This window comes from Sus scrofa, chromosome 13, assembly GCF_054392235.1.
Source record: "Sus scrofa isolate SSC_HxYL_T2T_F1_AM1 chromosome 13, Sscrofa_HxYL_maternal_Yorkshire_Landrace_v2.0, whole genome shotgun sequence".
Lineage (NCBI taxonomy): Eukaryota > Metazoa > Chordata > Mammalia > Artiodactyla > Suidae > Sus > Sus scrofa.
The window spans coordinates 178,706,589-178,723,515 of NC_139395.1; the positions used below are offsets into that span (position 1 = coordinate 178,706,589).

The 16,927-nt window shown below is 33.6% G+C and overlaps 1 protein-coding gene across 17 annotated transcripts in view; it reads right to left on the reverse strand.

Moving 5' to 3' along the window:
- The window catches only part of EPHA6 (EPH receptor A6), an 870,463-nt gene that overhangs the window by 746,934 nt on the left and 106,602 nt on the right, over positions 1–16,927 (reverse strand). For 8 of the 17 annotated variants that reach the window (XM_084989141.1, XM_084989137.1, XM_084989134.1 and 5 more), the window contains one exon: positions 3,163–3,282. The exons of the other annotated variants lie outside the window; for them this stretch is intronic. In XM_084989141.1, the coding sequence (XP_084845267.1) occupies positions 3,163–3,210 (48 nt within the window). In that variant the 5' untranslated portion in view covers positions 3,211–3,282. The remainder of the gene's footprint in view (positions 1–3,162; positions 3,283–16,927) is intronic. 17 annotated transcript variants of the gene reach the window in all.

A 16,927-nucleotide genomic window follows, 5' to 3' on the forward strand; every position in this document is an offset into this window, starting at 1 on the left:
ACTCACTTATAAATTTCACAATGTAAGAAGTATAGGTGATCTCAGGTTGAGTTGCTGTGGTTCAATAGTTGGACAAAAGTCTACTAGACTAGCTTTGGGAGAGAAGATGGGGAATACAGAGGCAAAGGAATCAACATATAGGTAATTTCTCAAGGAATTTTATAGAAAAATATGTAATAATTGGACAGGGATAAACAGATTGCAGCATCCATTTATGCTGGTATATAAAATAATTGATGCATTATAATATTATTAATATTGGAAAATATAAATCATGAATTGTATAATTCATCTTATATTTTAATGATTTATAAAATCTGAAATTGATTTTATTAATCTATATCTTCCATTTTAAGTTAATTTTTACAGTTTATTCCATAGGAAACTATAGACTGCTAATCTAACTTAAAATTTTTCATATAATTATGTGTGTGTGCATATATATGTGCACACATACATACACATGTGCGCACACACATTCACACACATGCATATAGATACAAATACAGTGTCTATTGGGGGCAAAATGGGAAGGTTAAACTAAATCATCTCTTAATTTCTAGGCTGTTTCTAAGGAATTATAATCCTTTCTTACAGCCTCTTTGGAGATCTACTTCCTTTGCTGGGAGCAAATGTTTGTAGTTATTGCTTAGTTCACCTGTCACTAGGAACTCCTAAACCTGATCTATTTATAATCCTTTCTTTTTCACTGAAAAAAGTATGTTTAACAAGTTTATTCAAATTATTTACTCATTAACAGGTTAATGAAGCTGGGTTTTCTCTATCTTAACCTATCTGGGAACTTTGTTTCTTGACCCATTTTCCCCTTAAAAAATGCTGCCTTGTCTCTTTTCAGGTTTGCTGATATTCTACACATAACTTAGAGAAGCCATATTTATCTCATTAAAATACAAAGAATCCTACGTCATTTTTTACTTTATGTTTAAATAAGTCTGACAACTGGAATTTCAGTTTCATTGAGTATTTACTCAAGAAAACCTGAAAAAGCTTAGAATTTCACAATACGATTTGGATCACCATTCTAGTTTTTCCCAAATCGGCATTGCTCTAGGCCAAGAAGAAGCAGTAGCCACATACATATGTCACAGTTGCTTTACAGTTTCCAAGATAAATGCTTTTGAATTGACACAAAATGTTAGGAACCAATAGTCTATTTTCAAACAAGTTGATAAAACACTTTCTTTTTTTGGCCAAGTTTGGCTTTGTACACCAGGTTCTATCAACAAACTTTCCAATTAATACGCAAAAACTTACTAGATCTGTTGGGAGACAGAATTCTAAATGGTATATTGAGATATGATCACTTCTCTTAGGGGTTTATACTTTAATGCTAGGGAGAGAAAAATAACAACAAAAACACCTTCCCTTGAAATAATAATTATAATACAAGGCAAACATGATTAAAGACTATAAATCATGAATACAGCACTGATTTTTCTGTTAATAAGTTATCAAGAGACTTACAAACAATTAGAGAGATAGCCAAAACTTGAGAAATACCATTTTTTTTGGTCTTTTTGCCTTTTCTAGGGCCACTCCTGCGGCATATGGAGGTTCCCAGGCTAGGTCTAATCAGAGCTGTAGCCGTGTGCTTATGCCAGAGCCACAGCAACGCAGAATCCGAGGTCGTCTGCGACCTACACCACAGCTCTCTGCAACACAGAATCCTTAACCCACTGAGCAAGGACAGGGATCGAACCTGCAACCTCATGGTTCCTAGTTGGATTCGTTAATCACTGTGCCACGACGGGAACTCCGAGAAGTACCACACTTTAAGTAGACATGTAGATATATACTATTTTAACATTGGCTCTTACGCACATGCAAAGATAATTCCTACCTTTCATTTACCTATTACATTACTTCAGAATTTTTTTTTTTTTAATAATTTCCCTCCCTTCTACCCCCAACCCCTGGAAGTCATTATTCTATTTTCTGTCTCTATGACTTTTTTTTTTTTTTTTTTTTTTTTTTTTAAGGGCTGAACTGGCAGCATATGGAGGTTTCCAGGCCAGGGGTCGAATCTGAGCTGCAGCTGCTGGCCTACACCACAGCCATGCCAGATCTGAGCCACGTCTGTGACCTACATCACAGCTTATGGCAACACCAGATCCTTAACCCATTGAGCAAGGCCAGGGATCGAACTCATGTCCTCATGGGTACTAGTCCTGGTTCATTAACGCTGATCCGCAATGGGAATTCCTGCTTCAAAATTTAAAATGTTAAGGATATTCCCTGTTTCTTTTCTTAGTTCTTTTATTTTAAAATTAACTTAAATTTATTATTCTTTAATTATGTTACTATAGTCAAAGTTAACTCTTTTTTTCTATTTGTCATGTTTATATATTTAAGGTCATTTTTAAGGTCTGTATCTCTGAAGTCCTCTCAAGTATAGATAATTAAAAACATTATATGAATATTTATTACTTTTAAACTTTCATTTAAAATTGAGAGCAATAATATACACTTCCTTGAGCTGCAGATATAGAAAAAAAAGTATATTATGGATACTACCTATTACCACTTATGTAATATACATAGAAATTGAAAAGTGGATCTAATTTTTATTAAGTTAACTTCATATTCTATCATTATAATAGATTAGTAACAGCTTGTTTTTTTTAAGTTTGTATAAAACAGAACCATGATGTTTTCTAATTAGCTAAGTTTGCATGCTTTAGAACTATTACACATAAAAAAATATTTTTGAGAAGCCAGATGTCTGTCATTGATATTTTTTTTTTTTTGAAAAATAACCATTAAGAAAGAAATGTTGGAGTCCCCGTTGTGGCTCAGCAGAAAAGAATCTGACTAGTATCCATGAGGACACAGGTTCGACCCCTGTACCACTCAGTAGGTTAAGGATCCTGCGTTGCTGTGGCTGTGGCATAGGCCAGTAGCTATAGCTCTGACTTGACCCCTAGGCTGGGAACCTCCATATGCCACCAGTGTGGCCCTAAAAAGACCAAAAAATTAGTAATAATAATAAATAAATAAATTTAAGTTCAAACTAAAAATTTGGACTTTTTAAGGTATTTAACTCTGGGACCTAAAAAGACAAATTCCCACAGAAAAATTATCTTTCCACTTAAAAATACATGTTATTAGTAAACATGTTGTTTTCCTAGAAACTTTTCCAACCTGGCTCCTATGGAGCTGGAGCATGTACATCCAGAGGAGAAGTAACATCAGGGTCTGGAGAGGCGGTCTCTTCAGTGCCTTCTTGAATTTTCCCCCCTTTTAGCAGTGTTGAAAATAGGTCTGGAAAAGCATAGGAAAGCTATATCAAATTTTCCTTAGGAGGTTTTTCCCATACTGTTTTAGCAACTTTGCATGGTGAAGGTATTATATGGTATGACATTATGTACTCATTTTCACTAATGAGTCTTCCTATGTAAAATTAACAATAACCTCAAGATAAATATAATTGCATGGTATTAACTCAAATCAAGTTATATTTGAAAATATGCATGTGTGAGTCTGTTTGAAGCATCCTGAGGACTATGCATAAGTAAAAACAATTGCTAAGGAAAGTTGAACTAGTTAGAATATCTGTTATACAAAATGAAATATGCTGCTCCAGGATAATCTAATTTTGATATGGTATCTTTATAAGCTGGATTTTCAAAAATATTGAAATACTATATGTTTTTATACAATCTAGGCAGTATTACATGCATTATATAATAAGGATAAAAAGTAATTATTTCCATGTGTACTATATAGAACAGTTTTACATATATATGTTATATATCTGTGTTCACCAAAAATGAAAATATCTCTGATTATACTTCTAACCTTGAAGGAATAAGATTTTATGTTGACAAGAATACATCACCCTTAATTTGTTCAAATGACCAGTATAATTAGTTATATCTAAAAGATATTTCATTTGATTTTTCTCCTAATACTGACTACCTAACATGTAGTAAAACTATTGATTTAGTTACAGCTGTTTTCTAAAATCCATAAAAATGTTAATATAAGCATTGCCTTTAGGTTTAGTGAAAATGAACATAGTAAAAAATTACTTAAAAGAAGAGGGGTTGCTAAAACAGTAACCACTGATCTAAATATTCTTAGTATTACTAGATCATTCAAATTTGTACAAGGTTTGCTTGGGTAGACAGAGAACCAATATTATCCAAATTCCAGTATTATGACTGAAAGTGAATATGAAGTGTAAATGCTATCACCATTCTTCCTTTTACTGATATATTACAAACAAGTAATGAAGAAGACAGTTTAATAATGCTAGGAAAAAAATAATATTAAAGCCATCATATTTAAAGGACTTTTTTCTAACTCATGTTTTATATTTAGGCTTGTTAGTCCTTTAGAAAAAGAGATTTGAACCATGTGATTCTTTTTGGTAGTTCTTTATTAATATTTCAATCTCATTTGCCTTACTACCCTTTCTTAAATTTATAACTTCAAACTCCATCAATACTTGAAAACATTATAAAGTCATATAAATACTATAAATTCATTTTTACAAATATTTTTATATCCGCTTACTATACAACCACGACATAGTTGCACATACAGTACAATTATAGTTAATCAATATGTACTTAGCTTTAACAAAATACAAAACAAGTAGAATTATCTATCTGCTTGATATATTTTTTGTCTGTTATTCTAGAAATCTATATTTGGTTATTTCAAAGCCACAGTTAAAAAATAACAAGGTATGCTGAAGAAAATATTACTTAAAAACAAATTATCACTTATGAAATGATAATTTACAACTAAGATTAGAAAATCCAAATGTGTTAATATAATTCCTTTAATAATAATGGCAGAAGAGGATAAAACTAACATTAATCTTTAAGAATAAACTCTAAAAACACAAATGAAGACTAAAGCTGTAAGGAAGGAAAATTTGATAGAAATTAATACTGACCCCCAGGACATTTAAATTAAAAATCAAAACAGTCAGAGTGAAGTATTTACAAACAATCTTCTTTGTGGCTTTAATATGTGCAAATTTATTTCCCTCATTGGAAAACACTCATCAAAACAGGAAAATATATTTTACAATTTGAAAGGGAAATGCTTAGTAATTTACTGTAGCATAAATAATACAATATTGTGGGGAAGAAACCTATGGTTTACCGACAGACACCTATAAAGTCAGAGTGTTTATCAATATATTATAAAAGCTTAAAAATACAATTTAACACAACAATTTCAAAACCTGTTGTATTAAAAATGTATAGAGACAAATGAAATCCATCCAACTTGACTAAAAAATAAGAGTTCATAAGATTTCACAGTATTCATAAATAAGTCAATGTAAAATATCTATTTCAAACTTGAAGATGTCAAAATCAAAAGATACAATAGTAAAATTAATTTGATTTTCATAAATTTCTGCCCATAGGTTGTAACTGCAAGAGCAAGCAGAAATAAAAAGATTAAAAAGAACAGATTCAGAAAGAATGAAAAAATAGAAGCAGGGAAAAGTTTGTTGCTAACAAAAAGGACAGTCCAAGAGAAATCTTCTCAAAGTTACAACAGATAAACTAGGTTAAATATAGGTTAAATTAGTGAAAACTTCATTTTCCAAGATATGGGGTTCATTTTTATCTTCTGCAGCAAGAGAAAAATGCCAAATTCCTTTTTGCACTAGAAAATTACAACAAATAATTAGATGGACATGACACACACACACATCCTAGTTGATATTAGAAATATTTTAAATATTTTAAATGTTAAATACCAAATAGTTGCAGGCAATTTAAGGCAGTACCTTATAGGAGGTAGAGAATATACTGAAGCTTAAAGGAAAGAAGGTAAAATTTTCTAAGCATGTTAGATCCTAAAGTATGAATATGAGTAAACAAACGAAACAAGCTCATGAACACTGTTAACTATAAGCATCATTGTAGAATAAAGATTAATACAATTATCTGGTTATTAAACGGTTTTAAGTTCCCCAGCGTGTGTCTAGTTGGCTAAGAGCTCAATAGAGAATCAAAATAAACCAACAGTTAGAGTTACACGAAAGGACTGAGGCCAATATGAACTTAAGAGTGCCACATTGAATAATTATGTACCTCAGTAGGTGAAAGTGAGAAAATTATAACAACCAAAAAAGGATTCCTTGGTAAGAGAAATTTTGGAAAATCTAAGAAAATTAAATTTAAATGTTTTGTCTATTTGTATTGGATTGCTTATTTCTATAATTGAAAAAAATTACTTCAGCCTTTAAAACCTTAGTTTAATGCCTACCTATATGCCTCCATTATTGGTGAAATTATCACCGGACATCTCTCTCCAGTGTACACTATATATATATATATATATATACACACACACACACACATATGTATATATATATAGCATGTGGAAATGGAAGAGGCTTATGTTAGAAATATAGTAATGTTTTCTGCTGAGTTTCCACTGTAAATACTTGGAATCTCTCAGTAATTTCAGAATCTAACTGCGTGAACATAGTCTAAATTTAGCAGTGGGTAGAGATGATCAAAATGCTTGCTAGTTTTGAAATGCTCTAAGTCCTTAAGTCTTGAGTATGAAAGGACATTAATCTACCCTCTCCTCTTATTCCCAATAGGAAATAAGAGGAGAGGGTGGATTATTTTATCCCCATAAGTCTCTCCCATTAGGATACTTCTGATAGGGTATGGCAATACTCCTAACACCCTGGGACTTTCCTACTCTAAATATTCCATCTTAGAGTGATGACTCCAGTGTACTTTTAGAGAACTAACTGCTTTTCTGACCTAAAAATAAAGCAAAACACTGTCCTAAGAATAAATTCATTTGGTTCTTTGTCATGATACAAAAAAATATTCAGCAGGCACCTCCCCAAAATAAAGTATAAACAATAATATCTACATATAATATTAGCAGAAGGTAAAAGTAACATGAAACCAGGATAGGACTGCAACTAAGAGGAGGGGGCACATCTTGAAAATCTAGCCTCATAGAGTCACAAAATAAATCTTAAAAGATAAATAAATAAAGGTTTCATAGCCCTGTGGTTTTAAGTATTCCCATGAGGTACTAGTTATTGTAGAAGACTATTGAAAAAACCATTCCTGGATATTTTCAGCTTCTGATAATGATAGGATATCTATGCTGGGCTGTTTTCTTTTAATAAAAAAAAAAATCTGGCAATGGTAGAGACTGAGGGAACTGGCAGAGACTTAAGGGAGGCAGAAACTAAAAGAGATAAGCTCCCTAAAGAAAAGTATCACACTGGTGAGGTGTCGCATTTTAGATTCCTCATTTACAATGAGGACAGAACTTGTTCTATAATACAGGGGGTGGGGTGGTTGGAAGAGGATAGATAGAGCTCAAGTTAAAGATGCAGCTTTACTGACCCCTCTTTCCCCAATGAGGAATTAGAGGTTGGACTTTTTGGCTTTCAGAGCAGCTGGAAACTAGGGGTGAGGGATGTAGCTGTGGAGGGCCAGAGAATGGGGAGTCCAAAAGCTGCATGTAGATACCCCTCAAACCTTAGCTAATTCACACTGCTCTTGATCTGGGCAAGACCAAAAGCAGCCTGTAGGGAAAGAGCTGAAAGCCTGAAAGAGTAGAGATTTTAGTAGATGCCCACCCCAAAGGGGTGTTTACAGTTCAAGGCCCAACCATTTGGAGGCTTTGTGAACATCCCAGCTTTCCAGTGAAATAGGACAAAAGCCATGCCTTAGGAATAAAGACCTTGTCTCCAGACTAAGGGATTATCTCTACAACAAAGTACCAAACTATAATACACTAAAATAGCCCTCATAAAGTCTAACTAGGCCTCCAAAAAAATAAAAGTGATCTGAGAATAATTTAACTGCCTGATAGAAGAAAACTCAAAAATTTTAGAGGGAAATTACATTTTTCAGAGTCTCTAAAATACAGTTGACTCCTGAACAACATAGGTTTGAACTCCACAGGTATACCAACATGCAGATTTTTTTTCCATAAATATATGCATATGCATTGTATTATGCAATTTTATATAAGGGACTTAAGCATCTTGTGAATACTGGTATACTTGGAGGCTCCTAGAACCAGTACCACCAGATACTGAGGGATGACTATATACCATCCATAATGTCTAGAATATAATAAAAATTTTCTACACGTGAAAAAAATGGGAAAATATGACCCTGCATCAAGAGAAACATCTGCCAATTGAAAAAACCAAACCATATGTTGAAATTAGTAGAGTTTAAAATAGTTATGATAAATCTACTAAGGAATTTACAATAAAAGAGGATTATAATATACCAGGAGAGATATAAAAACTGCAAAATAAAACAAAGCAGAGCAATGAAGAAAAAAGTCTGGAACTGAACAATGCTATATCTGAAATTTAAAAAAAAAATCCACTGGATGAGATTAAAAGCATATTGTCTTTCTGACTCATTTCACTCAGTATGAGAGCCTCTAGTTCCATCCATGTTGCTGCAAATGGCATTATGTCATTCTTTTTTATGGCTGAGTAGTATTCCATTGTGTATATATACCACCTCTTCCGAATCCAATCATCTGTCAATGGACATTTGGGTTGTTTCCATGTCCTGGCTATTGTGAATAGTGCTGCAATGAACATGCGGGTGCATGTGTCTCTTTTAAGTAGAGTTTTGTCCGGATATATGCCCAAGAGTGGGACTGTGGGGTCATATGGAAGTTCTATGTGTAGATTTCTAAGGTATCTCCAAACTGTTCTCCATAGTGGCTGTACCAGTTTACATTCCCACCAACAGTGCAGGAGGGATTGGGAGCTTGGGCTTATCAGATACAATTTAGAATAGATTTACAAGGAGATCCTGCTGAGTAGCATTGAGAACTTTGTCTAGATACTCATGTTGCAACAGAACAAAGGGTGGGGGAAAAAATGTAATTGTAATGTATACATGTAAGGATAACTTGATCCCCTTGCTGTACAGTGGGAAAATTAAAAAAAAAAAAAAGCATATTGGACAAAACAGAAAAAAAGGATCATTGAACATGAAACATAGTTAATGGAAATCATCCAACACCAAAGCACACAGAGGAAAAAAAAAAAGATTAAAAAAAAGGCAATAAAAGTTCAATGACCCAAGGGATAGGGTGGGGTAGTTTTTTATACATGTTTTTGGAGTGCCACCTCGAAAAGGAAGAGAGATTGGGGCAGAAACATTGTCTGAAAAAAGAATTGAAAAGTTTTCTAAATCACAGCAAAACCCATAGTATAGTTTCAGGAAGCCTAGAAAATTTCCAGCAGGATAAACAGAAAGAAAATTATGACTTCTTTTAATTATGAATTTCAGAGACTTTAATTACAGACATTTGTTATGAAAACAAACTGAAAACATATGAATTATTTTATAAATGATTACAAAAATAATAAACTTGGAAGAGTAATTTCTGCTGAATTAATAGCAGCATCAAATTTGGAAAAATTTACAGATTTGAGTTATTCGAAAGTCTAGGGCACAAAATTTTAAAAATAATAATGACCTTAAAGTACTTCTTGAAAAGTATAAATACTACAATTTATCAAGGGATGTTCATGAGGTGGCTTTTCATTTTGTAAATTTTATACATACACTTTTAAAATATCATTGTTGAGATTATGCCATTCCTCTTTTAGAACTGGTTGCAGAAAGTGCATTTTTTCTTGATGTGGCAGAGTAGGATAAAGATGTGGAATCTGTCTCAGAGAATGAAATATTTAGCTTATGGTCATAAAAATTGTATGAAGTATTGACATTCAAAGCCACGCACGGGGAATAGCTAAAAAAAGTGAGGGCCATGAAGAAGTTCTGAGAGGTAGTAAAAGGCATGATCAGACAATATATGAAAAAGAAATACAAATGGTCAATTCCAATAACCAACCCTCAGGCAAAGCTTTGCAAATCTAAACATTTTTAGACTACTGAATTGACTAATACAATAAAAACCAATATTAATGCTATTCATTATGTTCCAATAAACAACTGAGTAAAATATGGGTATGCATCACTATAATGTTTATAAAATGACAAGGGTGAACTTGCTTTATAAATAGGAATAGTTTATCAAGTCTGTAATACATTTGCTTTATTTCAAGCAATCTTAAAACAGGATTTCACACCATTTAAAAAAAGCTTACTAGCTTTCGTAAAGCAGAATCTTATATGGTGTTGATGGAAATATAATTCACTATTTGCCAAATAATTTTCAACATAATCATGAGCAAATGGAATCCTCCAATTTTGTACCTCTTACTTTTAGCAGTGATTAGTATGAAAAGTCTTACAACTTCCCAGCTTATGTGGATATAAATAAAATTTTTAAGGCTTGAGGAAAATATTTTAAATTTTTATTGATTGTTATGGAATTTATGGTGTTGGCTGTAGACCCTTATTTTGCAAAAGTTCTTTCCTTGAAAAAAATCACTTACCTAAATCACGTGCTGCTGCTTCAAGAAAACCAAACTAGCAGACAAGATTGTGTCTGTGTGAGTGTGTGTGTATATGAGCATATGTCTGTGTGTTCAGGTGGAATACATGGAAAAGGAAAATGCCACAATATGCTGATATTTATAAAAATAGTAGTAAGTAATATAATTTTTAAACTTGTTTGTTTTCTACATTAAAATACTGCATCACCGCAAATCTCTTCAGAGCCTTTTTCAATTATTTTAAAAATCAATTATAAAAACATCAATGAAAATATCATAGAGGAGTTCCCGCTGTGGCACAGCAGGTTGAGGATCCAGCATTATCTCTGTGGCAGCGTGGGTTCAATGACCAGCCTAGCACAGTGGGTGAAGGATCAAGCATTGCCTATCTGCGGCTCAGATTCGATCCCTGGTCCAGGAAATTCCATAGCCTGCAGTGTGGCCAAAAAATAAAACAAAAACAAACAGAAATAAAGCTATTTCTTACAAATAATGACAACTGTTACCTCGTCATTTCCTCTTCTACAAAAGGGTGATCATCACAGTGTTGTTTATGGTAGTCCAAAACAGAAACAATTACCTACACTATTTCCCTTGTCTCGTTCTTCAATTCACAACTAGATACTTGTTTGACATATTTCTTTCCTCCAATTTCAATTTAAAATTTATATAAATTTACTGTTTCCCTACAATTTCATACTTAATTCCTCTTTTCCAAAGAAACCCCTCATATGTCCTAAACTTCCTCTACTGTCCATGATATGCAACTTGATCTTGAATCATTTCTGTTTTCCCACTTTTTGTCAGGTGCTAATGAAAATGTGGTATTACAAGAGAATTCTGTGATAATGTGACTAATTGCATTTGGATAAATCTGAAAATCAGAATTAGGAGAATCCTAATAAGCTAGATATTTGTGGCAAAGTGAGTTTTCTAAAAGTATAAAAATAAACTGAAGTATTTATAAACATATTTAGCTAAAAAAAATGTAATAACAGGTGAAGAGAAAATAAAGGTCTACCACTCTGGAAACTTGCAGTTCCAGTAATTAAATATATCATTGAAGTAGAAGGGAGATGTAGTGAGGTAATTTAAATTCCTTCTAAATGCTTCAGATTAATCATTCATCATTTTTTCATTATTCATAATTCATGTGGTCTAAGTAATGTGAAATATGTTAAATACTAGGGGGAAAGTTCTCTCTTTATAGGCTTCTGATGAAATAAAATTAAAAAGGTAGGCTGGATAATTAAAGTGTATTCTGTAATAGTATTTTAGCTATTTTCATTTTGAAAAAATTTCCCCCAAATAGGAAAAAATACTGGAAGATATAAAGTTGGATGAGCTGCATCACTTAAATCTATTAAGTATCATATTTTTTACCACTCTAATTTTTTAAAGTAAACCTCAGGTACAACAACACTTTAATTACATTCTTGGAAAATACAGTTTCCTACATAACCACATCATTATTATAGCTAATAAAATTGACAGTGATTCTTTAATGTCATCTTAAAATACAGTCCATTTTCAATTTTACCTATATATCCAATGAAGGTCTATATCTTGCATTTGGCTACATCTCTCTTTTTTAACCTGAACAATTCTTTTACCCAAATATTTCATCTAGTGACTTTAATATCCTTTGACAATCTTTGCTGAATTAATTATTCCATTAGGTTTTGAAAAATGGAGATTTTCTAATTCTATCATTTCTTTTTTATTTAGTAGGAGGAATTTTTCTGTAATGAAAAACTGGCCCTCATGAACTGAGGCCATCTGGTTGCACAGAAATAGAGTTCCTACTAGAAAATGAATATAAATGCTTAATTCTTTTCTTTAATTGCAAATATTCTGAATAAGTCTTGGTATGAAAGCTATCATTAAATATAAAGCTCTTTTTTTCCTGCTCACTCTCTCTCATATTGAGGTAAAGTGAAAGATTTTAATATACTTAATATATTTCAAACAACTTCAGTCATTACTATTTATGTTACTTACATTTTCACAGTCTTGACCAATAGATGCTCCTTCAAACTGACTTCTAAGTTATCACAAGAATACACAGAGTGCATTAAAAATTAGGACTTTTCAATTAATTTTAAACTCATTTCTGAAAATTAGTTTATTTAATATTATTTATTCTAATTTAAGAGCAATAAAATTGAGATATTAGCCATTGCCAATTCATGACAATCATGAATATTTTAACAAACTACATTAGGAGAAAAACATTATAAAAATGTATGATTTTTAAATGATATGTTTTATTTTCTGGATATTTCGTACATTTTTTAAAAATTTAACCAAATACAATAGATGTATCTGAAAATAGCTTAATAAATTCAGAAAGTCAGTATGTAAAATGATGTATAGAGTTAATTAATATGTTCTCTGTATATTATCTGGGGAAAAAAATGCTTACTAATTTTTAATTATCATGTGATTTTATCATCTTTAAAATATGTTCTCTTTGTAGTGTTAATCATAAAGAACACTAAAATTACATATAAAATACCACAGTTGAGTTTTTATTATGTATATTTCCCTAACTATTCTTTTTTTAAATATTTTCTTATTTTTTTTACAGAATAAAATACATATATTTAAACATAATTACATTCACGCAAATTATTATATCATGGATCTTAAGAAACAGATTAAGTACTCCCTCTGGAGAAGTGGAATGAAAAATATGCTGAGACAAATAGGAAATTTATTCTATACTTTATCCCATTTTGTATGGATTTCATCTTTACTATTTAGTATACATTTTAATTTTTCTTTAAAAATTAGCATTATATTAAAATTGTATACAATATGCAACTATAATTTATAAAGAAGAAAGCCCTTATATACATTAAATATTTTATATAGCATAATAAAAAGAATAACTTAACTGGTAAGAATAACAAAAATAATACACCCTCTGAAAATAAGTAAAATATAAAATACATAAATTGGTTAAAAAACAGTGTAACTATATAAATATGTCCTCACAATTTGTTACATCTTATTGATTCTTCAGTATAGGCATTACACCATTCTAGGTGATGTGATAAACAAGACATTATAGACCTTACATTGTACCATGGAGAAAAACAGTTATTAATAATACAATTGTAGAACTGTATTATTTAATTGTACAGTGGCATTATTTAATTATCATAAATTCTTTGATGGAGAGGAAATCAGAATCAGACCTAAGAAGACTTCAGCATTCCAAGAATGATGTCAAATGACCCACTTCATGGTGGATTATGCACTTATTTACTGTGAGATATATTTCTTCTCCAGAGAGTCCTTATTTGTGTATCAATTGTAGATTTTTGGTTTGCAGTTACTCTGAAGTTTTGATATGAGTCTATATGTATATGAGATTGTTTTAAGTTGTTGTTTTCTTAATTGAAAGTTCATTTCCAGTGTCCTGCATTTGTACCCATCTCTTTTCACGATTTCTGATTTTGGTGGTATAATTGTGCATGGATGATTTCGTATCTTTACTGTATATGTACCTTTACTAGTGAGCCTTGCCATTTGTGGAATTTTTGTTTCCTGTTGTTGTCTTTTCTTTTATGCATAGAGAATTTCCTTTAGTGTTTGTTGTAAGGCTGGTTTAGTGTTGCTGAATTCTCTCAACTTTTGCTTATCTGTGAAGGTTTTGGTTTCTCCTTCAAATCTGAATGAGAGCCTTGTTGGGGAAAGTAATCTTGGTTGGAGGTTTTTTCCTTTCATCACGTTAAGTATATCATGCCACTCCCTTCTGGCCTGCAGAGTTTCTGCTGAAAAGTCTGCCAATAACCTTATTGGGGTCCCCTTGTATGTTATTTGTTTCTTTTCCCTAGCTGCTTTCAAGATTTTCTCTTTGTCTTTAATTTGGGTCAGTTTGATTAATATGTGTCTTGGTTTATTCCTCCTTGGGTTTATTTTATATGATACCCATTGTGCTTCCTGGATTTGAGTGAATGGTTCTTTTCCCATGTTAGGGAAGTTTTTGGCTATTATCTCTTGGAATATTTTTTATGTCCCCTTCTCTCTCTCTTCTCCCTCTGGCACCCCTATAATATGGATGTTGGTGCACTTAATGTTATCCCAGAGTTCTTTAAGCCTCTCTTCATTTGTTTTCAATCTTTTTTCTCTTTTCTGTTCTGCATCTGTAATTTCCACTAATCTGTCCTCCACCTCGCTTATTCATTCTTTTGCCTCCTGTATTCTGCTGTTAGCTGCTTCTAGTGAATTTATTACTTCAGTTATTGTATTTTGCATCTCTTCTTGTTTGTTTCATATCTTGTATCTCTTTGCTCAGTGTTTCCTATAAGTTATCCATCTTTGCCTCCAGTTTATTTCCAATGTCTTGCATCTTCTTCAGCATCAACAGTCTAAAGTCTTTTTCCTGCAGATTAAGAATCTCCTCGGAGTTCCCGTCATGGCACAGTGGTTAACGAATCCGACTAAGAACCATGAGGTTGCGGGTTCGGTCCCTGCCCTTGCTCAGTGGGTTAACGATCCGGCGTTGCCGTGAGCTGTGGTGTAGGTTGCAGACGCGGCTCGGATCCTGCGTTGCTGTGGCTCTGGCGTAGGCCGGTGGCTACAGCTCCGATTGGACCCCTAGCCTGGGAACCTCCATATGCCGTGGGAGCGGCCCAAGAAATAGCAACAATAACAACAACAACAACAACAACAAAAAGACAAAAGATCAAAAAAAAAAAAAAAAAAAAAAAAGAATCTCCTCATCGCTTAGCTGATTTTCTGGGGTTTTTCTTTTCTCCCTCATCTGAGTTATAGTTCTCTGCCTTTTCATTTTTATAGGTTTTTGGCGTGGTGACATTTTCACAGATAATAGAGTTGTAGCCTCTTTTACTTCTGGTATCTGCCCCCCTTGTGGCTGAAGTTGGTATGGGGCTATGGGGTTTGCTGTATGCTTCCAGACAGGAGAGGTTTATGCCTACCCACTGGTAGGTGGGGCTGATTCTAATCCCTCTAGTGGGTGGGGCTTAGTCTCTGGATGGGATTAGAGGCAGCTGTGTGCCTGAGGGGTCTTTAGGCAGCCTGTTTACTGAGGGGCGGGGCTGTGATTCCAACTGGATTGTTGTTTGCCCTGGAGCTTCTCAGTTTGCCAGCTGGTTGGGCTAGATTTTCCCAAAATGGCCACCTCCAGAGAAAGGCACACTGCTGAATATGCCCGAGAACTTTGCTTTCAATCTCCTTCCCTCACAACAAGCCACGTTCACCCCTGTTTTCCAAGGAGGTCTTCCAAGAACTGCAGTCAGGTTTGACCCAGATTCCCATGGAGACTGCTTTGTCCTGGGACCCAGTACACGTGAAAGTCTGTATGCCTCTTTTAAGAATGGGGTCTCTGTTCCTCCCAGTCCCGTGGAGCTCCTGTGCACAAGCCCCACTGGCCTTCAATGCCAGATTCTCCAGGGGCTCTTTCTCCCAGTGCCAGATCCCCACATGTGAGGGTCTGATGTGGGGCTCAGAACTCTCACTCCTGTAGGTGAGTCTCTGTGAACCAGTTAGTTTCCAATCTGTGGAGCTTCCCATCTGGGAGGTATGAGGTTGTTTATATTGTGAAATCACCCCCTCCTAATTCTTGATGTGGCCTCCTGTTTTTCTTCTGAGTAGGGTATCATTTTTAAGGTTTCCGGTCCACTTGGGTGGAGATTGCTCAGTCTTTAGTTGTGAGTTTTGTTGATTTTAGGAGAGAAGTTGCATTGCAGTCCTTCTATTCTGCCATCTTCCTAACTATTCTTCTAGATAAAGCTGTAAGTATAACCTTTAGTATCAAAGTAAAACATAATTATTCTACTTTTTTTTTTTTTTTTTTTTTTTTTGTCTTTTTTTGCTATTTCTTGGGCCACTCCCGTAGCATATGGAGGTTCCCAGGCTAGGGGTCGAATCGGAGCTGTAGCCACCAGCCTATGCCAGGGCCACAGCAACGTGGGATCCAAGCCGTGTCTGCAACCTACACCACAGCTCACGGCAACACTGGATCTTTAACCCCCTGAGCAAGGGCAGCAACCGAACCTGCAACCTCATGGTTCCTAGTCAGATTCGTTAACCACTGCACCACGATGGGAACTCCAAAACATAATTATTCTAAATAAACATAGTTATTAATGGATATCAGCATTAGTAGTAACATCTTCCTAGACAAGTAATTAGCTGCCTTTAAGAATTCTGGACAGAAGCTGGCTTGAAGTTAACGCCTTTTGGTAATCTATAAAATTCTGGATTACCAAATTTTCTTCCTCTTAAAGGGTACATGAATCTTTACCTCAAATTTTTCAAAACTGGAACAAATTATTCTTATTCTATGATGTCTGTAAATTTTAATTATTTCAATTTTCACTATAGAGAACAAAAACTTTTATGAAGCTGGAGATATTTTATGGAGTTATTTTTTTATGGGGATGAGGTACTTTCTTAAAACACATAAAAATACAAGGATCCTCAGAGTTCCCGTTGTGGCACAGGGGAAATGAATCCAAACAGGAACTGTGAGGTTGTGGG